The sequence below is a fragment of the Gekko japonicus genome, unplaced genomic scaffold (assembly GCF_001447785.1).
Source record: "Gekko japonicus isolate JY-2015 unplaced genomic scaffold, Gekko_japonicus_V1.1 scaffold2769, whole genome shotgun sequence".
In the NCBI taxonomy this organism is placed as follows: Eukaryota; Metazoa; Chordata; class Lepidosauria; order Squamata; family Gekkonidae; genus Gekko; species Gekko japonicus.
The window spans coordinates 66,622-90,164 of NW_015175450.1; the positions used below are offsets into that span (position 1 = coordinate 66,622).

General features: G+C 44.3%; 2 protein-coding genes across 2 annotated transcripts in view; both read right to left on the minus strand.

The window, feature by feature from the left end:
• The window catches only part of LOC107122750 (nucleolar and coiled-body phosphoprotein 1-like), a 23,843-nt gene extending 13,555 nt beyond the window's left edge, over positions 1-10,288 (minus strand). The window contains exons 1-7 of the mRNA XM_015425882.1: positions 10,179-10,288; positions 9,816-9,937; positions 8,789-8,913; positions 8,012-8,177; positions 5,390-5,502; positions 2,562-2,715; positions 236-361 (exon numbers count right to left, since the gene is read on the minus strand). Of these exons, the coding sequence (XP_015281368.1) occupies positions 236-361; positions 2,562-2,715; positions 5,390-5,502; positions 8,012-8,177; positions 8,789-8,913; positions 9,816-9,937; positions 10,179-10,288 (916 nt within the window). The remainder of the gene's footprint in view (positions 1-235; positions 362-2,561; positions 2,716-5,389; positions 5,503-8,011; positions 8,178-8,788; positions 8,914-9,815; positions 9,938-10,178) is intronic.
• A 2,252-nt stretch (positions 10,289-12,540) lies between these two features.
• The window catches only part of LOC107122754 (transmembrane 9 superfamily member 3-like), a 38,213-nt gene continuing 27,210 nt past the window's right edge, over positions 12,541-23,543 (minus strand). The window contains 7 exon segments of the mRNA XM_015425888.1: positions 12,541-12,684; positions 14,731-14,826; positions 14,829-14,863; positions 18,646-18,740; positions 19,528-19,694; positions 21,918-22,049; positions 23,422-23,499. Of these exon segments, the coding sequence (XP_015281374.1) occupies positions 12,541-12,684; positions 14,731-14,826; positions 14,829-14,863; positions 18,646-18,740; positions 19,528-19,694; positions 21,918-22,049; positions 23,422-23,499 (747 nt within the window).

Below are 23,543 nucleotides of genomic sequence, written 5' to 3' on the forward strand. Positions count from 1 at the left end.
AAGGAAGGAAGGAAGGAAGGAAGGAAGGAAGGAAGGAAGGAAGGAAGGAAGGAAGGAAGGAAGGAAGGAAGGAGGGAGGGAGGGAGGGAGGGAGGGCAGTTCTGCAAGTCCTTGTTGGTTCCCCACCTTGACGCATACACATATATCTATATCTATAATCCAACCATTTCTTTCATTTACATTCCCTCTGTATTGTGCATATCTAGTATACTTTTATGCCCTCATACATACACACCTGTCTTCTTCTTCTTCGACAACTGCTCCTTTTTACCACTGCTGTCAATCTTTTTAGAAGCAACACCTGGTCCTTTGCCTTTCTTTGCTTCTAAGGTCGAAGGGGGCGGCACAGCACTGTACTGGCCTGCAAACAAGACAGATGAAGACAGGGGTGCCAACAACCACAACGGCACAAGAATTAGTTGAGTCACTTCACAAACTTACAGATCTCATGTGTTCTTCGGGTGCTCATTTCCGACACTTTTCCGCTCTTACAAAGAAAGGTGTGGAGCACTTGAGTTTTCAAAAATTAATATTGTACTTTACATACAGCACAGATTTCGGAGGAGGTGCTACGGTACAGACTTAACAAGAAAGTTCAACACCAAGAAATACTTGCATTCTGTGCTCAGAATTATGCAAATCAGCACAGACAGCCTATTATGTTCCCAACTTGCATGTTTTATTCTGAACTTCCTCGTACAGATTTTTGAAGAACGGCTTTTGCACAGAGCACGGTGACGGCGGGAAGAGGATTTACTGTTTATTTATTTGTTGGATTCATACCTCGCCCTCCCCACTGAGGCAGGCTCAGGGCGGCTTCCATAAAATTTTTGAAACAATTTAAAACCATATAAACATTTAAAGTGCTATACATACATTTTTCATATACGAACTATGGATAACTGATAAGTTTAAGAGAAGTTAACTACAGAGCATCAAGGAAAGGTATGCAACTTTGCTTGCACCTTTTAAAGAAGGAACCCTATGAGCTTCCCCCCCATGTGCAGGAGGAAGGTGGGCACTTCTGCTGGATCCCCTGTCCTTAGCAAAGGCCCCCTTGGCGCCCTGCATTTTACGGACAAGGGCTCCGCCAAACTAAGCAGTGAATCTGTGGAAGTCCAAACATGTGGTCAGTGGAAGACAAATAGGGGAGAAAGGCCTTGTAACGATTCCTTGTTTTATTCGTGTGTGTGTCTTTAAAAGTTTGGTTGCATGGCTGTGTGATAGTCTAGAGTGGCTGCAACAGACAAGGGGTGTGATTGGTGAGTGACAGAGAGGGGGAGGGGTTTTGGAAGTGATGCTGTGTGGATGAATATGTATGTCTATCAGGAGTGACAGGTTGAGGTTTTGACAGCTGAAGGGTGACTGTTGATGAAGACAGAAAAACAGTTAGAGTTAGTTCTGAAGTTGGAGAGAGAAGCTGTCTTGTGGATGATATAGGAATTAGTTCTGTGTATGAAGAAGAGTTGAATGTATATGAAAGAAGAAAGTAAAGTTAAAGAGAAAAATTAAAAGTCTGAGTGACAGGATAAAAAGAAACAGTAAACATATATGGCTTAAGGAAAAAAGTGTTACAGAGTTACATGCCAAAATCCCTGACAGTGTGAGAGAAAAGTGTGTGAAAAACCAATTGGAATTGTTCAGTATTTACCCATTCCTAGATACAGAGTACTATCCTGTTATTTATTAATTATATCAAAAAATCTACTTTTATTAAGATACCAGCTCTGAAAGAAATACTTCCCAGGACCACATTAGTACCTCGAAAGCTCTTAACCCAACCTACCTACCCAGTGATAGAAATAATAGTATAAAGGTTTGGAAAGCCTAAATTTCCTGGTGGCAGCCGGATATACACAGTAAAACAAAACATAAAGAACACTTTTAAAGAGAAACCAGACCTCCCCAGTTAAGGGGTCGTCACAGGCCTCCATGAGCCCACCTTCTGGAGTAGGTGACCCTCTTGCTACTCTGGTAGAGGAACTGACGGTTTCAACGGACAACGCCAGCCCAGCGAGATACGGGGAGACGGGGCACGAGAGAAGACTGAAAACAGCTGCTTTATTCCAGCCTTGTCCTCGTGACGCTTCCCATATTTTAGCACTCCCATTGGCAGAGGTGCTCAGGCATCCAGGAAGGTGAAACCTCATGCATGGCACCGGGCTGCGAGCGGCCCTTTTTTGAACCATCTCCACCACCTCTACGGTAATCTTACCTTTTCCTTGTAAATCTGTAAAAAGACACTGCCAGACCTTATAGCTCAATTCACTGCTGGGCCACTGCTCAAAAAACAGGACGCGTGTGCTCACCCCTTAAGCTCAGTCATGAGATTCTTCCTGAGCTCCTCCGTGGATATCTTTTTGCCCAAAGCCTGGGCGCACAGCCTACTACAGCAACTTTAGAATATGACAGAACTAAACCATCCCCATGGTTTCCTGAAGAGCCCACTGTAGTCACAAGAGCTGGCTTTTTACCTGCAGACAGGAACAGAGCTCTAGAGCACCACGTACTGGTCTGGAAACCAACCTGACCCCGACCTAAAACCTCCTCCCGTCACTCACCAGGCTTGAGCTTTGAGGCTGGTTTTTCATCTCCTGAACTGTCAGAAGAATCCTCGCTGCTGCTGCTGCTGCTCTGCCGGCTCACAGCTTTGCCTTTGCCCGGGGGCAGCTGGGCAGCTTCAGGTTTGGACGGTGGTGCTCTCTTCAGGGCAGTCTAATAGTGTGGGGGGGGAGGGGTTCAATTAAAGGGGGACATTTTAAAAGTCTGATTACCATCCACATCCACTCTGCTCCATTACTAAGCGACACACCAGAGACACAGGGGGGTTATTTGAGGAATACCATTTATTCTGGCAGAGTAGCCATATCAGCCAGCCACAGGAAAACAAAACAAAGTAATGCCCCTCTTCTGAAGTGCCCTTGTAGTACCTTCTGCAGCATTCTAGAAAGTTCAAAGTGCTTCATCTATCTAGACTCGCAACTAAACTCGTCTCTCCTTCCTTAGTGGCCTTTTTCGGTGAAGTACGAGATCCAGTCGCTCCGATCCCCACAGGACAGACACTGCCACCGCTAACCACTCCGGGCTCCAATCCCATCAGGGTATGCATGCGCAGGACTGGGCCGCTGCTGCCCCTTCCTGAGCCTTCTCCACACCCCCATGCGTGGCTCTTATGCTGCCTGTCTGCACGGATTCATGCCCCGCAACCCTCGAGTCGCGGCAAGAATGGCGTACCAGGAATGCAATAATAGAAGTAAAATTAAAATATCAATCAAATTAGATCTGATCAATAGAATTCTTAATTGTGATCTTCCTAAAACCCCGGAATCTATTCTTTTAAATTTTTGGCCTTCTTTACGGCTAACTAAATTAAAAATGGAGTTAGCTGCACTTTTATTAAGCGCTGCAAAAACTTTGATTGCACAAACCTGGAAACTTAATAAAGCTCCTACGATCCGCCAATGGTTTATTAAGGTATGGGATATAACAGTTATGGAGAAATTAGCATCGCAAATTTGGATGGCTGAAGTATTATCAAAAAAGAACATATTTTTGGAAAAATGGTTTCCCTTTTTTGATTTTGTTAATAATTCAGAAAACAAGGGTTGTGGCCTCCCTGAAAAATATATTGATATAATTTCGTATTAAACAAATTGTTGTTATTGCTAGTTATTATCATTGTTAATTTTGAGTGATTTCTATATTCTTACAATAATTCAATTGTATATCAAAACTTTATTTTGAAAAAATCTCGTTAAGATTGTTGTGTTTTATTGTTGTATATGTTGAAAAATGTAATAAAATTAAAAAATATATATCATTTAAATTAACCGAGTGCACATGGAAGTGGATGTCATCATCAACTCCAACACGTCCCAACAAGTCACTTTCCAAATTTCATTTTTGCGTCGAAGACAGTCGCCCAAGTTTTGGCCCTGCTAGAGGTGGGTGGAGGGGAAAGGCGACAATATATACACTTTGTGCCTTCTTGGCATGACTGACCACAGCATCTCTCAAGGCACGTCCGTCTCACAATTCTTAAGCCCCTTCCACCAATCACACGACTTACCCTGTCCTTTTTTATATGTGAGGATAACTGTATCCTGTGGATTCTATAACATTTCAACAAAGGCTTTAAATAGTCCACTTCAGCAACAGACCCGGTCATTCACTCATCCTGGCTTTTAGGCTACAAGCGTTAATGGAGATAATCCACCTATTTCACTCATTTGTCCACAGACACCTCCTGTCTGCTTACTGCAGAATCCAGTTTAAAAGCTGCTCTATGACTCTATGAACTTGAACCGCCCTCTCCCTGTTCTGTACAAGCCCCCTGTCCTCCAGAAACAGCCCTCGTTGCCTTCCAGAAGCTTTACACACACACACCCAACACCATTACCTCAGACATCGATAAGATTCACCACAGCCCTGCCCCTATCCCACCAGCCCGGAGGGTGGAACAAGCAGGGCTCCTCCTGGTTATGCCGTCCTGGGCTTTGGCTCCCTACCTAGCCAATAAAGGGAGCCAGCATGGTGGTGTGGTTTGAAGCGTCAGACCCTAGGATCTGGGGAAACCAGGTTCACATCCCCACTCCTGCCACGGAAGCGGGCTGGGTGACCCTGGGCCAGTCATGGACACACCTGCGCAGCCTAACCCACCTCACAGGGTTGTTGTGAGGATGAAATGGAGGGGAGGAGAAAGCTTAAGCTCCTCAGAGCATCAGCGGGTTAAAAGATTACTAAATATACTCAGCTTTTTCTCCAGCCTAAACGAAAGACGGCTATCCTAGACTGCACCAGTCTTTCTACAAATTCCTCAATGGGATGCTCTTGTCCCCTACACAGAGATGGGCAAGTCCAGCAAATACAGAGGTTTTGGATGGTCAAGAAGCCATTTCAGAACTTCCCCAAGGCTTCCGAAGCCACTTGGCAACCATGGGACCCAAAAACAGATCCCTTTAGGGCTGCAGCAGGTTTAAAATTAACACATAATGAGCAGGACAACATGAGCCACAAAATCAGTACTGGGACTCTAGGTGCCATTTAATTTGCTCAGACAACGAAGGAACGAAACAATCAGTGTGATGGTCCAGCACTGCCAAGGACTGTTTTAACAAAAAGTCACAGAGAAGAAGGATATAAATTTGTCCACAGGCCACGGGGGTTTCAGAAAGATCCTGCATTAGAAGTCTCCCAAGAGTGTCTATTCAAATGCATGACAAAAGTGAAGAGATCAACACAAGCATACTAATTATGAAATCTCCTGATGAGGATGAAGAGCTTAATCGGAGAAAGGGGCTGTGTGGGATCAACAAGCCTGGAAGGAACCCAAGAACGACTAGAAAGGCAAGTAATAATGGTGGGTCCCGCACGAAGACCTCCTGCTTACCTTCGCAGGTGCACCTTTCCCAGTATCAGAATCTTCACTGCTGCTGCTGCTGCTGCTGTCGCCACCCTTTGCTGTGCCGTTAGCAACGCCGGGCTTCCCCTTGGCAACTTTTTCTGTCAATTGTGATAAAGCAAAGAATAATCTGTGTACAGAATCTGACACTTCATAGTATACAAAGGTATCAACTTTGTCCAGAGACCGTTTACTGTACCATGTAGACCTCTGACTGTATTTTCAGACCACATAAACGGGGTCAGCATAACGTACACCCCAGCTCGCGTGCCACTCCAGCAGAGCTTACTTTGGCTAAAATTAATACTGTACGACATTTGATTCAATAGTTGGCCCTAGACTCCTGGAAAAAACACTGCCGCTCATAAGCAAAAGCAAATATTTCTCTGCGTGTCTTACAATCAACTTTATACTTTTCCCTTTAAAAAACTGGGGAAGCTTCACGTGTCTCCCTCCCCAAGCCGCTTGAGCAGGGCCGGCTATCAAATGAAAACCATTTCCAGAACCCCAAGTGCTTTGCACCTTAAGTGGAGAGAAGTGCTTTGGGGGCAGCAACCAAATGTGACCGTCAGCGTCTCCAACCCAGAGGGCCGATCTTCCCCCAGCTAAGCTGCTCAGGGGCTACACTTCTCTGCCTGGAACATTTCCCCTCTGCTGCCTACTCTGCCCTGGGGCAGTCTAGGCCTCCCCCCCCCCCCCCGGGAGCATCTCCTCCTTGAGCCTCAAGAGCAGTGCTGGACATCTGGAAGGGAAGCCTGGAACAGAGCTGTCTTTTGCATCAGGCCAAACGGCACACTACGGCTTCCTTTCCCATTGCTTCCTCAAACCTCAGGACCGAGAAGCTCCTCATTCCAGGGACAAACAAGGCTGAGCGGGCAGCTATGCTGCACTGAGCCAGGGACCGCTCCGGTAGACGCTGTTGGCTCCACCACCAAACATCCAGGAATTTCCCAACCTGGAGCTGGTAACCCTAAGAGGAACTGATCTCTATATTTGGGCAATCCGCTGGGATTCCTGGAGAGCGGGGCCTCACTTGTATATCCATAATCTGGACAGGCGGCTATGAGAAGAAATATTACAGAAACTCTGAACTCAGCATGCAGCTCTCAAGAAAAGGAAAAGTGTGTCATTGATTCTAAAAGGTCTGAGCTCCACGGGGACATAATCTCTGTTCCCAAGGATCACCTGGAATCTACCTGATAACTAAGATTCTGGGACTCTGGGGCAAGGGACGCTCTGTCTTCTTGGTGCTTGGGGGGGGGTCAACAGTGGGAGGGCTCCTGGTGTCCTGGCCCCACTGCTGGACCTCCTGATGGCACTGGTATTTCTGGCCACTGTGTGTGACACAGACTGTTGGACTGGATGGGCCTTTGGCCTGATCCAACACTGGCGTCTCTTATGTTCTTATGTTAAGAGCAGAGGTCCATCAGTGGCTATGAGCCACAAGGTATAGATAGGAGCTCTCAGTCTGGGGCAAGGGATGCTCTGTCTTTCTTGGTGCTTGGGGGGGGGCAACAGTGGGAGGGCTTCTAGTGTCCTGGCCCCACTGCTGGACCTCCCGATGGCACTGGTATTTCTGGCCACTGTGTGACACAGAGTGTTGGACTGGATGGGCCTTTGGCCTGATCCAACACTGGCGTCTCTTATGTTCTTATGTTAAGAGCAGAGGTCCATCAGTGGCTATGAGCCACAAGGTATAGATAGGAGCTCTCAATCTGGGGCAAGGGATGCTCTGTCTTCTTGGTGCTTGGGGGGGGCAACAGTGGGAGGGCTTCTAGTGTCCTGGCCCCACTGCTGGACCTCCTGAGGGCACCTGGTATTTCTGGCCACCGTGTGACAGACATAGAGTGTTGGGCTGGATGGGCCTTTGGCCTGATCCAACACTGGCGTCTCTTATGTTCTTAAGATAAGCAAGAACCATAAGATAAAAAGATGGTTGTTAATCCCTACCCTTCACCTCACTCGGGGTTCCCCAGCATTCTTCTCCACCAAATCTGAGGAAGATGCCCCTTAAAGTTAAACATGCCTACTAAATTTGGAAGTCACACAATAATGCCGGAACACAGGAGTTTCTTTACAGATGGGCCTCAGAGGGCAGCTGTGTGGCTTTGCAATAGGACAGCTACATTCGAGTCTCAGAGACCAGCCAGGGATGCAGGGCAGGAGCTTTAGAGGGCCCAAGCTCCCTGGGTCAGGGCACGAGGAGGGAATGGAGACCCCGGAGTCCTCCTTGTATCCCAGACAGAAAGGGCACACGGTGGTCAGCTCGGTTAAAGCAGAGGGAACAGGGTGGGGGCAGGAAACCTGTAGTGAGATAAGAAGCCTGTACTTCAGGTCATCTGTGGGGGTCCACTGTTAGGGAGGGGCCTGTGAATTAACTCAAGTTCAGCGATCTTGCTTTGTATTTTCCCCTTGAAACTTGTCTGAGAACCTGCATTCTTTACAGCACCCCTCCCATCTTGTGAGCAGGATAAGAAGACTCGGGGATCTCCATTCCTGCCCATGTCTGGCCTAGAGAGCTTTGACGACTCTGGAAAGCCCTCGAAACTCTCGCTGGTCTCCAAGGTGCCAGTTCTACAGACTGGCGCCATAGGCCATGCAGGCAAGTACCTGGTTTTGAAGCTGGCTTTCCTGCCTTTTTGGCAGCTTCTGGCTTTGGTGGTTTCTTCTTCGGCGCGTCATCTTCTGAACTGCTGGAATCCGAACTGGAACTCGACGACTTCTTCTGGGGCTTTGGTTTTGAGGGACCTTTCTTCACCTGGAGATTTGCTCCTTTCTAACGCCACCCGCAAATGACAGAACAAGATTGGGCCACGTAAAGTAAACTGCAGCAAACTGCGGGGCTGCCGAGGCTGAACACTGCGCCTGGCTGCTCAGATGATCTGCGCTAGCAGCCCCCACTCCTTGCCCCCCCTCTTCCCAGGCTCTGTGCTCTTCCGGGGAACCTGGACATGGGAACGGGACCTCTGCGGTGCAGCAGCAGCAGGGAAGCTCTCCACTCCCCCATCCAGTCTTTCCCTGCCTGCCCTTTTGTGACTCACACAGACCTCAGCCTCACAGCTCGTGTATCAATCCCTGGCCATGCCAGTATTCACTGGGAACGGACACCCAGAATTCTCCAGCACTTTACGATTCGGAGACAGGCAGGCAGCTTCCCAGAAACACCTGACATCATGGACATGATCCGTGCCAGTGAGTGGTGATGGAATCCCTTTCCCCTTACAATACTTTCTGCCTTGGAAACAAACCCTCACCAAGCCTCAAGTTGAAGAACCAGAGGTAAGACAGGCTGCTGGACAGCCCACGCAGGCGGACTCAAAGAGGTGCGCCTGCATTTTTCTGAGCTCTCCCCGTGGAGCAGACCTTGGGAGAAGCGAGGGCACTGACCTTGGCTGGCTTCTTCCTTTCTGGCTCAGAGTCTGAGGAGTCGCTGGAGTCCTCACTGCTGCTTTCCGCTTTGACAGGGGCTGCTGCCTTTGCTTTAGGGGCAGAGGCTGGCTTAGTTCCTGGAGCTAGAAAAAAAGAAGGCTGTCAGGATATAGTTCGACTGCCAGAGAGGAAGGAGGAGGGGTGTGAAAACCAAATGCTTTCGCTTTCCTAAATGCTTTGATGTGCTGAACACTGTGTCACAGAGACCCCTTGTTCTGTTTTATTTCTGTGGAGGGGTACGTGCTTAGTGTGTGTGGGGGGGGGGTTAGTTGACGGTTATTTCTGGCGGGCAAATGCCGTGGGGTGATTGGGTCCTGATCTTTAGTGCCTTTGCTTGAACACAGTATATCTGCAATCTTTGCTCCTTCACCTTCAGTCCTAACAAAGCTCGTGTTCAGTATGGTATTCTTTAACAATAAACTAAACTTTCTTCGAAGTGAGTGGTATTGAGAACTGATTTAACCAGGATTCTGACAAAGGTGCTGAGACAAAGACACCAGCAGCCAGTGTCAGATCTGAACAGATTCCAGGGCTCAGCCCAGATTTCAACCAAACAAGGTGGTGAAGTGTCACTGCATTGCGTAGGTAACAAAGGAAGGAAGGAAGGACAGTCACACTAAATCCGCTTGACAAGCTGGTCGAGAGGGGCTCATGGTTCAGTGCTACAGAGCTTTCCCTAAGACTTGGGTGTAGCAGTGGGACTGTCTTCAAGAATGTAAGACATGGCAAGTACTTGCAAGGGAGACCTCGAAGGAATACCTAGGCTGGGACGCAGAGACACGCAATAGTAAGCCACTTCTCTGAAACATCCAAGCCCCGCTAGGGGTCGCCAGAAGTCAACCATGACTTCCAGGCATAGACACATATATACACAGACACACACAAAATATTCAAACCCCCCCCCCCCCAAAGAGTACAGTCAAGGGCCTCCGTGATCAAGGAGGAACTGTCACATCAGTGCCAATAAAAAGGTGGCAAAGCTCACCTGGTTTCTTGACTGGTGGCTCATCTTCACTGGAGCTCTCAGAACTGGATGAAGACTCCCTCTTGACTTTCTTCGCGGGTGGGCCATTGGGAAAAGCTTTCCGTTTTTTGGCTTCGGGAGATCTGAAGAAAAATATTTAGAGGAGTATTCTGCATTATTTGGGTGGGAGGATTGAAAGGGTGACATAAGCCAGCAGCAGATATATGGGCACTTTTTATTCACCACCTGTAGATCCACACAGCACACCTCCCTCCTAGTTACAGTGGAGGAATGGCAGAGACACATCCCACTGGGAAGAGCAGACAGGCCGACAGAGAGATCTAGCTTGGTGGCATCACTGAATGTTAATAGTGGATTACAAGCCTTCCCTTCCCCTTGCTGATTTCCCCACAATAATCGATGGCATTGTATTCATAAGCAACAGTCCTTCTTGTGTCCTTGTTCTCGGAGTCTCCCACAAGCCATGCCCACATCTGGGCATGGCAATCAGGCAGGAAACCAGATGCAAGTAGGCAACAAGCAGCAGGCAAAGACAAGGAAGACCTGAAGGTGAAGGAAGTTCATAGCCAAAACTCGTAGGTTAGATTTTCACAGGGCCGACTTCAAGGAACTCAGAGGCTTGATGGGAGTCATTCCGTTGGGGAGTGTGCTGGAAGGGAAAGGGGCGAGTGAAGGGTGGGCTCTTCTCAAACATGAGCTTTTGCGAGCTCAAGCCCTATCTATTCCAGCAAGACAGAAACATGGTAAGGGCTCCAAGAAACCGATGTGGACTAACTGAGAGCTTCAGAATAAGTGAAGGGAGAAAAAGGAAATTGAGGGAAGGTCAGACCTCTAAAGAGGAGTATGTGAGAGTTACTAGGTACTGCAGATCAGCCATCAGGGAAACCAAAGTTCGGTATGAGTTGGGTCTGGCCAGGGGAGCTCGCTACAATAAGAAAAACTTCTACAGATATGCGAGAAGCAAATGCAAGGTAAAAGAGGCAATTGGACCACTTTTGGGAGTCGAAGGAGAAACTCTGGTGGAGGACAGAGAAAAAGCAGATAGGCTTAATGACTTTTTTGCCACTGTTTTCTCCCAGAAGAACTCAAGCTCATCTAGAGATAGTATAGGACATAACAGGACACCTGAGTGTCCAGTTGACATTGACAGGGAGGTTATGAAGAGGCACCCAGCTGCACTGGATGAATACAAATCCCCTGGGCCAGATGGTGTGCACCCAAGAGTGCTCAAAGAACTGTCTAAGGAACTTGCAGAGCCTCTGTCCATCATCTTCAAGGCCTCCTGGAGGACTGGGGAGGTGCCACAATATTGGAGAAGAACGAATATCCCAATCTTTAAGAAAGGGAAGAAGGATAACCCGGGAAACTACAGGCCAGTCAGCCTGACTTCTGTTGCTGGGAAGATATTAGAGCAGATTTTAAAGGGATCAATCTGTAAGCGCCTGATGGATCACTTAGTGATCCGGGGAAGTCAGCATGGTTTTGTCCCCAACAGATCTTGTCAGATCAACCTGGTTTCCTTCGTTGATCATGTGACGAGCTTACTGGATCGTGGGAACTCTGTTGATGTGATTTACCTGGATTTCAGTAAAGCTTTCGGTAAGGTTCCCCATGACATTCTGATGGGCAAACTGGAAGACCGTGGGCTGGACTATAGGACAGTTTGGTGGATAAGGAACTGGTTAGAGGACCGCACCCCAAGAGTGGTGGTCAGTGGCGTTTCATCAGATTGGAGGGAGGTGTCCAGTGGGGTGCTGCAGGGCTCAGTTTTGGGCCCGGTACTTTTCAATATTTTTATCAATGATCTGGATGAAGGGGTAGAAGGGCTACTCATTATATTTGCTGATGATACTAAGTTGGGGGGAGTAGCAAACCCCCAAGAAGGTAGAGTTAAAATTCAACAAGACTTGAATACCCTGGAGAAGGTGGCAGTTGCGAACAAGATGCAATTCAACAAAGATAAAAGCACAGTATTACATCTGGGTGACAAAAATGTCAAGCACAAATACTGGATGGGGGATACGTTTCTGGGTAGTAGTGTATGCAAAAGAGATCTGGGGGTAAGGGTGGATTGTAAACTAAATATGAGCAGTCAGTGTGATACAGTGGCAAAAAAAATGCAAATTCAGTCTTGGGATGTATTAAAAGGGCCACAGCATCGAAATTGCAGGAGGTCATAGCCCCTCTGTATACTGCCTTGGTCAGGTCGCACCTGGAGTCCTGTGTGCAGTTCTGGAGGCCTCACTTCAGAAAGGATGTGGGCAAAATCGAGAGGGTGCAGAAGAGAGTGACGAGGATGATCAGGGGTCTGGAGACTGAGCCCTACGAGAATGAGGGGGGACATGATTGCTCTCTTTCAATATCTGCAAGGCTGTCATTTGGAGGAGGGCAAGGAGCTGCTCCAGTTGGCAGCAGAGGACAGGACCTGAAACAATGGGTTTAAATTACATGCAGAAAGATATTGGCTGGATATTAGGAAAAAGTTTTTCACAGTCAGAGTGGTTCAAAGGTGGAATCAGCTGCATAGAGAGGTGGATGAGCTCCCCTTCACTGGCAGCTTTCAAGAAGAGGCTGGGCGAATATTTGTCAGAGATGCTTTAGGCTGGTCCTGCATTGGGCAGGGGGTTGGACTAGAGGGTCCAACTCTATAGTTCTATGATTCTATATGAAAGGGCAACAGCCTACTCTACCAAATGCAAGAATCCAATGAAATGACATTGAAACTTTACCATTTTTTCTCTGGGATTGGACGAGGGACAGCATTGACTCGACAAGGAAAGTTGGGCTGGCCAGAAAGATTCCGTCCAAGTATTGTGCCAACGAGGTTCAAGGGAAGAATAACGAAGAAGCAGATGCAACATACGGCCACCTGTAAACTCACAGTCACACAAGAAGAGAGGATATAAAATGCACCCAGAATTAAGCACACAACAGTCAATGGTCTTGCTATTTTTAGGCATAACACGGCCTTAGAGACCGCCAAGATTTCTGAGGTACAAACTTCCAAGAGGGAAGACTCTCTCGTCAAGTCAGCCTTAACTCTCGGAAGCTTATCCTCAGAAAAGGTTCCTGCTCTATAAGGTGCTACTGGACTCAAATCTAGATATTAAAAAAACAAAAGGATTCATCTTCACCATATTTAAAAAATCACATTTCTTTTTTTAAAAAAATATTTCATTTATAGTTTTTTCACCATATATAACCTTGTACATAATTAACGACATTACATATTGTTAGAGTCTTTTAACAAAATTTTTTGGTTTTTTTAATGTATATGTATACTCTTGGCCATCATTTTTGGAATTCATTTTCATCTTTACCATGTAATAACATTGTTAATTTTTCCATTTCTGCAATGTCTAACGATTTATATACTACCTCTTCTATTAAAGGGATTCTATCTGTTTTCCAATATTTTGCCAATATAATTCTGGCTGAGGGTTACCATATAAGTTAGCATAAGTATATCGTTTTTTCCAATACCATTAGGCATAATATTTAAGAAGATCTCAGGTGACAAATTCAAATTGATTTCCAACATATTCATTATCAGTTTTTTAACCTCTTTCCAAAACTTGACTATTTTTTCACATGTCCACCACATATGATAGAATGTCCCCACATTAGATTTACATTTCCAACAATACTTGGATAATCACATTTCAAACTCTATTCCCTAAATGCAACGTAAGTTAACTTGATCCAATTAAAATTATATATATATTTTATATAAATTCCTTTTCATAAACCATGTAGATATACTCATAAAATTAATACTTTATTTTGGAAAATTATGTGGGGTTCCTTAGCGCTTTGGATTTCTTTAAGATGCAGCTCCTTTTTAAAGAAGGAAGATTTGGTTTCCCTGATCTTAGGCAATATCATCAAGCATACCTGCTAGCGTCGACTTCCTACCAGGATTGCTCCTCTCACTATCTAGCTTGAGATCTTGGGAGGTTTCTTCCCTGGAGCCCTTCTTTAAATGGAATGCATCAGGATCTACCTAGGCTGCAGGGGATCGTATTCCTCCTGCTATTTATGCAGCTAGAGAACTATGATGCATAATAATGCCATGACAATATCAATTTGATCCATTTTCACATGCTAAATTAATGGGCCAATTCAGAGCTGAAACTTGGGAAGAAAGGTTCCTTATGGAAGGCTTGGACTGATAGGGACTTTTTACTTTGGACAAAGTGATGGACTATGTCACCCTTTGCTGAATGGCAATATTTACAATTCCAACATCTGTTGGTATCCAAATATGACCCTGCAGCACTAAGTTTTTCAGAATATCCCTTACTCTTGGAAAACTCTCACTGAACCAGTGCAGAAAATGAAACCTACAATGCTTGTGTTTTTCTATCTAGCTACCTATCTATATTTTATTTTTTGCCGTCAAGTAACAGCCGACTTTTGGCAACCCCGTAGAGTATTCAAGGCAGGAGATCCTGGTATTTCTTAGTGGTCTCCTATCCAAATACTAACCAGGACCAACCCTGCTTAGCTTCCAAAATCTGATGAGATCAGGCTAGCCTGGATTATCCAGGTCAGAGCCCTGTTACTCTGGCTTTAGTACAGCCAAAAGACTTGTATTACAACAGTGGAGAGACAAATGCCCACCAACAGTGGAGAGACAAATGCCCACCTTATAACTTTATCAGTATCTGAAGGCATGGCACATAGACAACAATTACACAGGGACGTACATATACAGGGGTTTCTTATATATATACACAGGGTTTTCCCCCTTAAAAAAAGGTACTGGGTTTCAAGTTTCCTCCTCTCTTCTTACTCTTCTTCTTTTCTGTTTTTTGATTTATTTATTTTTTTTAAATAAACAAATTGCTGACAGGAAAATATGCTGGTCTTTGTGATCTAACGGTTAAACCTGACAGGCTGTTAAGATACTCACCATTGTCCCAAAGGGGATTGCTCTGGATGCATGGTAATAGATGGCGATGAAGTTAATGAAGAAGGCTGTGCCACACACCATGGCAGGAATCAGGAAAATGCCCCAATGAACATCTGTTTTATCCACCGCCTCCCTGCAGGCAGAAACATCCCAATGCATTGGAGACTCAGAGCTACATGGCACCTTTCTCATCTCATCCCAACTAAACACCCCCCCCCCCAAAAAAATAAACAGGCTGGGTGCAATTATGAGAAGATACAAGATGAGTCAGATTGAGGTGACCAGAGAGGAGGTCCTACGACTGATAGACAACTTAAAAACTGATAAATCACCAGGCCCGGATGGCATACATCCAAGAGTTTTGAAAGAACTCAAATGTTAACTTGTGGCTCTCCTGACAAAAATTGGTAATCTTTCATTAAAATCTGCCTCCATTCCTGAGGACTGGAAGGTAGCTAATGTCACCCCCATCTTTAAAAAGGGTTCCAGAGGAGATCCGGGAAATTACAGGCCAGTCAGTCTGATGTCGATACCGGGTAAGTTGGTGGAAATTGTTATTAAGGAAAGAATTAGTAGGCACATAGATGAACAAAAACTATTGAGGCAGACTCAGCATGGGTTCTGTAAGGGAAGATCTTCTCTCACAAACCTGTTAATGTTCTTTGAGGGGGTGAACAAACATGTGGACAAGGGGGACCCAATAGATATTGTTTATCTTGACTTCCAGAAAGCTTTTGATAAAGTTCCTCATCAAAGGCTCCTAAGTAAGCTCAAAAATCATGGGATAAAAGGACAAGTCCTTTTATGGATCAAAAACTGGCTAATTAATAGAAAACAGAGAGTGAGTATAAATGGGCAGTTCTCTCAGTGGAGGGGGGTAAGCAGTGGGGTACCGCAGGGATCAGTACTCGGTCCAATGCTTTTTAACTTGTTCCTTAATGATTTGGAGTTGGGAGTAAGAAGTGACGTGGCTAAATTTGCGGATGATACGAAGTTGTTCAGGGTGGTGAAAACCAGTGAGGATTGTGAGGCACTCCAAAATCCTAAATATAAATACACATTGATGGAGTCCGAACTGGCAGAGACTGACCAAGAGAGAGATCTTGGAGTCGTAGTAGATAACTCAATGAAAATGTTGAGACAGTGTGCCACTGCAATAAAAAAGGGCAATGCTATACTGGGGATTATTAGGAAGGGAAGAATGTGGTAGAGGACCAGGACTATGATCAAGAGAAGGTGCTTCTTGACATACAACCTTTATTTACAAGTGTGGAAAACGTTAATAAGCAAATGAGTAGCCAAAAGGAGCCAAAAAGATCTTACTACCTAAAGACAGTTTTGACAAAAAGAGATTCTCAGAAATTTTCTATTAAAAAAACGAGAAAATGGTGAAAAAGAGAACAAGTCAAAAGGAGCCAAAGAGACTTGATCACTTAAAGATACTGACAAAAAGGGACTTTCAAAAACTTTTGACTAAAGAGATAAGAACATTGTCAAAAAAGAGAACAAGAGGAAGGGTGTGGAAATCTAACAGTGACAACAAGAATGTGAAAATCCTGTTGAGATCTGAAAGGGGACACATTAAAACAAAACTCCATACATATAAAGAGAATAGACATTTGGCTATGGTTGTAAAGAAAAGAAAATTACAGATTTCCAGGAAAAAAATAAGACATATGATTGGGGTCATGTAATGCCTTCTTTTCCCAACAAGAATGTGAAAATCCTGTTGAGCTCTGAAAGGGGTCACATTAAAACAAAACTCCATACATATAAAGAGAATAGACATTTGGCTATGGTTGTAAAGAAAAGAAAATTACAGATTTCCAGGAAAAAATTAAGACATATGATTGGGGTCATGTAATGCCTTCCTTTTCTTTCTGATGTATCTTTAAGTGAGAGAATAAGATTCAAGAGTGTTGATATACTAAGGCATTGAAAAATGAACTATCTTATGTTTTTGTTCCTTGCTGTGTATATTTATATGTTTTTTTGTTAGCTACCAAAAATCATGTTGTGTTTCTTTTACTTAGCTTTTGACTCCTATTTTACGTCTGCATGAATATATTATTTAGGCATGTAGTAATAGAGGATTTGTTATTTGATTAAATAATGATTTAAAATGAACCAATAAGAAATTAGAAAAATAGTATTAATATAGCATATAGCTTAGTATAGATAATTAAAATGTAAGCAGTAGGTTGGCCTTTAGGAGGAGGGTGGTGTAACTTGATTATGTGGTCTTTAGGAGAAAAAAAAGGTGTTTGGATAGAAAAATGTAAAAAAATTATAAAGTTTGGGTGATTATATAGAGGTAACTTGGATGCTGAAGTAAACAGTATTATAATGGAACCTTTATTGGCTAAGCAATTTCTAAGATAGGATAGACAAGAAAGTAGGCTCCCTTTGTGATAACATGTTTAATAATAATAATGAACTGGTTTGAAGGCTATGGTATATCTTTCAAAATGGTAAAAATCTTACTTAAAGATAACAATGGTAAATGGGAATTGTTAGATATGGGTTAAGTAATTTCTACAATAGACTGGACAAGTAAGCAGGTTTTCTTGATGTTATCTGAGCCAACAGTAAAGAATATATTTGAAATAATTGCGAATTCCATTTTTGTAAAAATAATATGAACAATTTATAAAGCATATTAGAAATGAAATACACGTATAATCGAAAGTTGCTATAATTGCAATGTTTAGAGAAAGAAAGCATATATTTTTTTCTTCTTTCTTCGGATGTGTTATTGTATAGAATATATGGTTGTTGGTTTATGCACTTTTGTGTTTGGAAAATAATAAAAATAATTTAAAAAAAGAAAGAAAACTGTTCCTCCCCTCTGTTAATGGTCTCACTGAAATGTTTGGCTCCCTCCTGATAATTTTTTAATCCACTGTAATACACCATACGCTTTATTCGAAAAGACTCTGATTCCACTTTTCAGCCTAAAACTCCCAAAGTGGCCAACACTAAGATGCAAAAAACCATTAATAAAAGGACACAATCCATCAAATGTCCAGCAAACTGTAGGACAGAATTACACACAGTAGATAGAGAAGCAAGTGCATAATTAAAAATACCCTTGACATGATAGTTGCCATCCACTTTGGAAAGAAGGGTACATCTGCATATGTGCTTATATCACGAAAAGGAAAACAAACAAACAATAGTTTGGACGCCCATTGGTGGTTGCCATGGCAGCCCCGGAATGCTGTGTGAAAACAAGGCAGCGGAGAGGAATCTTCTGGCTCACCTAGCCCACGCATCTGGGTTTGGCCTGCCTACCCCCCACCAGCTCCCCCCACCCGGCACTTACCAGGGGTGGAGAGGTGAGCAGTTAGGACTGGGGAGGGAAGCCAAAGCAGGGGCGTGGCAGAGGGGTCAGAGCTGGTGTGGTACAGGGGGCGGGGGGGGGGGGGGGGGGGGGGCGGGGGGGGGGGGGGAAGCTGGAGCAGGTGATGGCGGAGCGTGGTGGAGTTGGGGGACAAGGTGCCCCCTTCCCACCATTCCTCAGAGGTCCCTGCTTGTCTATCAACTACTGCCATTTTATGAGAAATACACTTTGCAAATGATGCAACATATAATGCTTTATTGTTACTCTTAGTACTGTCTGTAACAAGTTCCATTCATTTACAAGCCTCTAATGAAAATACCGTTGGCAACATTAAACCGTGACCATAATGTCAATTTGTTCTGGAACATATTTTTCGTGTAACAAATAGGTATTTGCTTTGGCTCAAAGGTATGTTAAACACCCCAGGGAATGTTTACTGGTGCAGATAATCCAAAAAAGTGAACAGCTGCATGGGGAAGCAATACTAAAGTCCTCCCCAAATTTTATTTTAGAAGATGTAGTTACAAGACTTGTAGTCATAATAATATTTTTTTTAAAAAAAATCATCTTACCTCCTTGTCTGGCATAAAGACTTCCCCCAAAGTAGCCATTCACTGGGGATGTTGCAGCATAAACAAAAATGGCGGTACTAAGCATCGATCCCCTCCTAGAATGAAAGACACGCATTTCTGGTTATTTATTTATTTATTATTCACATTTCTATCCCGCCCTCCCCAGAGGCTCAGGGCGGCTTACAGGGCACATTGCCAGATAAAACAGTAAAAACAATACAAAATATTAAATTATAATCCCATTAAAACAGATTTTGATACTTCTCTCAGCTACTTTACAATTTCTAAAAGCAAGATGGCCGCATCCTAACCATCCCGTTCTCACCCATAGTGCAGCGATTAAAGGGCCCAGATGTACTTGCCCCCATCCTGATGTCCGTATATGGGGGTTAGGTGGCAACTAGTGCGATAGTAGTGCACTAGTGGTGCACTAGTGGTGGTTACACAAATGACTGCCTGCCGTTAAGAGCTGACGTAACAAGCACACATTTAAAGGGGGGGGGGGGAACCACAACAGACACCCAGTGAGGCGGGTGGAGCTGAGAGAGCTCTGACAGAAACTGCTCTCTTTCAAGGACAGCTGTGCCAGAGCTTGTGACTGACCCAAGGTCACATCAGCAGATGCAAGTGGAGGAGTGGGGAATCAAACCTGGTTCTCCCAGATTAGAGTCCGCGCAGTCAACCACTACACCAAACTGGCTCTACACTACCGCACACTTAACCACTACACCAATCCTGTGCGTGTGCTAAGAACCACTGCCCACCTCGCATCGATGCCTCAATGAAGGCCATATTTCAAAACTCCGTTTCAAATGCACGTCAGTCGGCTTACTGAATAAAGTTCAAGATCTTTTAAAACAAATGTACAAAAGAAATACTCACTCTGTGTATAAATCCTCTAGCATGGCCACAATGATCACTATGAAAGAAACGGCAAAGATTTGGCATCCAGATCCAATCAGCGAGGAGAATATTAAAGGGTGACTGGAGGGTCTGAAGACGTCTCCGTGGACTTGCTTCCAACCATATTCATCACCCAAATCTCTGTCCTGCACAAAGAACACGGTTTAATATCAGTAGCTGCCAAAGAGAAGGAAACGGATGGATGTCAAGTAGGTTCAAATGCTTCCCCAAGCAGAATACAGGCCTGCATCTAACCACATGACTCCAAAGACTTACATGCAGACTAAACTCTCATTTGTTAGCGTTCAGCCTATCAGTGGGTTCATTTTCCAGCCACAATCTGTTGTTACATTTAGCAGTTCTAACCAAAGAGTGTTAACTTTATTACGTAGTTCTTTCATACAGCTGCTTCCACCTGGCTATTGCTCTGTGCTCCGGGCTCCGGAGTAGCCACACTAGTAGGAATAGCCGCAGCACAGGCCCAAATACAAGAACGTCCTGGGCTGGCTGGAGAGCTTTACACTCATACTTCTGCCCTTCTACTGATTAGAAAACCACTTGGGTTCTGGAGCAATTGCAGCCTGGCCTCCCTAGCAAACACACACACAAACACACACGAGCACATGAAGCTTCGTTATACTGAACCAGATGACTGGTCCATCCAGGTCAGTATTGTCTATTCAGACGGGTGCATTTCCATAATATCATGGGATTTTATAGAGTTTAAGGAAGTCTATAAAATGTTGTCTATTAATATTGCTTATGAGTATGTTTATTAGTTTTTATTCTAAAAATGGTTGGTCTAAATTATCTTGTAACTATATGTAATGTGTTTTATAGTAGCTGTCTGTACCGTTTGGCTTAAGACCTCTGGTCAATGAAGCTAGTAAAGGACAGGAAAGGAGACCGGTGCCAGCTCTGCAGCAGAGGCCTTTCTCATCACCTACTACCTGATTCTTTCCAACTGGAGAGGCCAGGGACTGAACCTGGAACGTTCTGCGTGGCAGGCAAGAGGCTCTACTCCTCTCCCACAGCAGCAAGGAACATCAGCCTGGCCCAAGCCATTGGTCAGAATGTAAAGAGCTAGAGGGAGCTTGCTTCTCCCTCCCTCTCAGCTGCTTTGATCTTCAAAGGTAAGGAGAAAGCACAGGCTGGTCTCCGTCTCCAGCCAGGGAACCACGGTCTTGCTGCAGGACTGCCCCCCTCCTCCCTGGCAAGAATGTGTTTTGAATGACTGCTTGTAACGATTTCATGTTTAACAGGGTGTGTGACTTTAAAAGTTTGGATGCATGGCTGTATGATAGTCTAGAGTAGTGGAAACAAGCAAGTGGTGTGATTGGTGAGTGACAGAGAGGGGGAGGGGTTTTGGAAATGATTCTGTGTAGATGAGCAGATATGTCAGTCAAGAGTGTCAGTTAGAGATGACAGTTGATGAAGTCAGTTAAGCTATGTATGAGAGTTGAAGGAGAGGCTTCCCTGTGTGGGTTGTTAAGTTCTATGTCTTAAGAGTTGAATAAGACAATTGATAAGTTTAGTTCATTCTGAAGTCTGAAGGAGAGACAGTCGTGTGTGTTATGAAAAGTTGAAGTATAAAGAAACAGTAACCATGTATGGCTTAAAGGGAAAAAAGTGTTTCAAAGTTGCATGCCCAGATCCCTGACAGTGGGAGAGAAAAGTGTGTGAAATATCAATAAATCTACTTTTAGTTAAGATACCAGTTCTGAAAGAAATTCTTCCCAGGAAACACATAGCCCCTCGTGAACACCTAAACCCTCGACTTACCTACCCAGTGACAGAAATATTATATTATAGAGGTTTGGAAAGCCTTAAATTTCCTGGTGGCAGCCGGAATACCCAGTAAAATAAAATAAAAGGAACACTTTTAAAGTAAAACCAGACCTCCCCAGTTAAGGGGTCGTCACACTGCTATTTGTTTTTATTGGACATATGGATTTTTAAACCCCTTGCTAAATTAAGTGCACACCTCTGCTTTCTCCTAGGGCTGAAGGCTTCAGAGCACCTTGCTCCGGAACAAGGACCTTTTCTAAAAGCGTGACTGGCCTTGCACGCATTCATGGAGGAGCAGGCTGGGGGTGGCCACACCGCACCGAAAGAAAGCAAAACGCAGGCCATGGCCTCACTAGCCAGACTGAAGCCAGAGAAACACAGACTAAGCAGGAAAGACTCAGGCCCCCAATCAGAATAGTCAGCTTTCTGCATCCGAGTTTCCTCACACAATGCTTGGACACGCAAAAGCAGCAGAAATCTGTGCTGCTAGTTGGGGAGAAAAGACATCTTGACATCTGAAATAAGTTTGTGACGTAGAGATCCAGAAACACTTTACAATTAGCTAACAAGATTCTCCTTACCATATCATCCATTTCTTCCTCTTTGCTGTAGCGAGCGTAATCTTTCCTCAACGTCCTCATTAAAATCATCGACACTAAGCCCACCAGGAAGATAACCATCATGAAGGAATTGAAGATGGAAAACCAGTGAATCTACAATTAAAATGTGGCATTGAACCTGTTAATAAGTTTGCTTTTCACCCAAACAGCAAAAAAGGCAGTCAAATGTAGCAAGCAGAAGGCTAAATATTCCTTGTTAGGCACACAGCCCCCTCTGGGGTTTCTCATGAGGTGAGCGAGACTTCATTGCAATGAATGAATCAACTCCTTTAGAGGCAAATTTTAAAATCCAAAGCAAACAACTCTGAACTGTGTTTTAACATTCACAGCCCTGCTAAGGTAAAACTGCAAAGCCAGAGCATCCTCTTAATGGCATTGATTCTTCCCCCAAAAGGACAATTTATTGCTTTTCCAGATCTCTAAATCAGGCTTAATTTTCGTCAATACATGCTCATAAACCAAATTCACAAGATCCTTATACTCCTTTGATACCATCATTCCTAAATACCTCATTGGTTTGTTATTAATCCTTGTGTTTTTTTGAAAGATGCAATCATTTTAAAAATGCAATACATTCACATAAAGCATAACAGCTTTAGTTTTTTTTAAATTTATTTTATATCTAGAAACTTCACTATAATCATTTAATATCCTAAGTAATTTTGGCTGCAGGTCGCCTTACATTGTTCATGGGCAGAGGCAGCCAGTGAGTGGCCTTCCCTCACCTTGGGTCTGTGTGGATTCACTAGTCCACCTCCTCCTTCAGTTCCCCTCCTGCTCTGGGGATGACAGGGCACCTCTGCGTGCAGGAAAATGGGGTGGGGAGGGGGTGGTAGCGTCAATGACCCTGCTCGTCTTCAGCAGTGGGGTCAGTCACCACCGCTTCTTCCACTGCCAACTGTATGAAGCCTTCTCCTCTCTTGGCTTTCCCCCGTTCTGCAATATTGGTTTTGAGATATGGTGACCAGAACTGTACATCGTATTCCAAATGAGGCCATACTATGGTGCCATACAAGGGCATTATAATATTTGCCATTTTAGTCTTTATCCCTTTCCTATAACCCCACAAAGAATTTGCTTTTTTCAATGATGCTGCACACTCAGTTGACTTTTTCATTAAGCTATCCATAGCAACCCCAAAATTTCTTTCAATCTTGGTCTCAAGCCAGTTCAGAATTCACCAGCATGTATTTAAAATTAGGATATTTTTTTTGTTTAAGTATGCATCACTGTACACTTACCAACTCTGAACTTCATCTGCTGCACTGTTGCTCACTCACCCATTTTGGACAGATCCTTCTGTAGTATACTCTTCTCATTTCACTCTAGTTAAAGCCTGAACATGCGGTATCCAGTGATCAACAATACACTCATCTTCAGATTTTAACCAGCAGTAGAATAAGTCAGATCATTATCAACAGTGATGTATATAAACTTTAAATGCAACTAAATTCAGAAAAGATACCCTGTGTTGAAAGAAAGATGGGTCAAGGTACTTGTCAAATCTATCTTCAAACTTCACATCTGATTTTTTCCATTTCACCTAGAGAGGGGGGAGGGAGAGAGAGAGGGGAAGAGGGGGGGGGG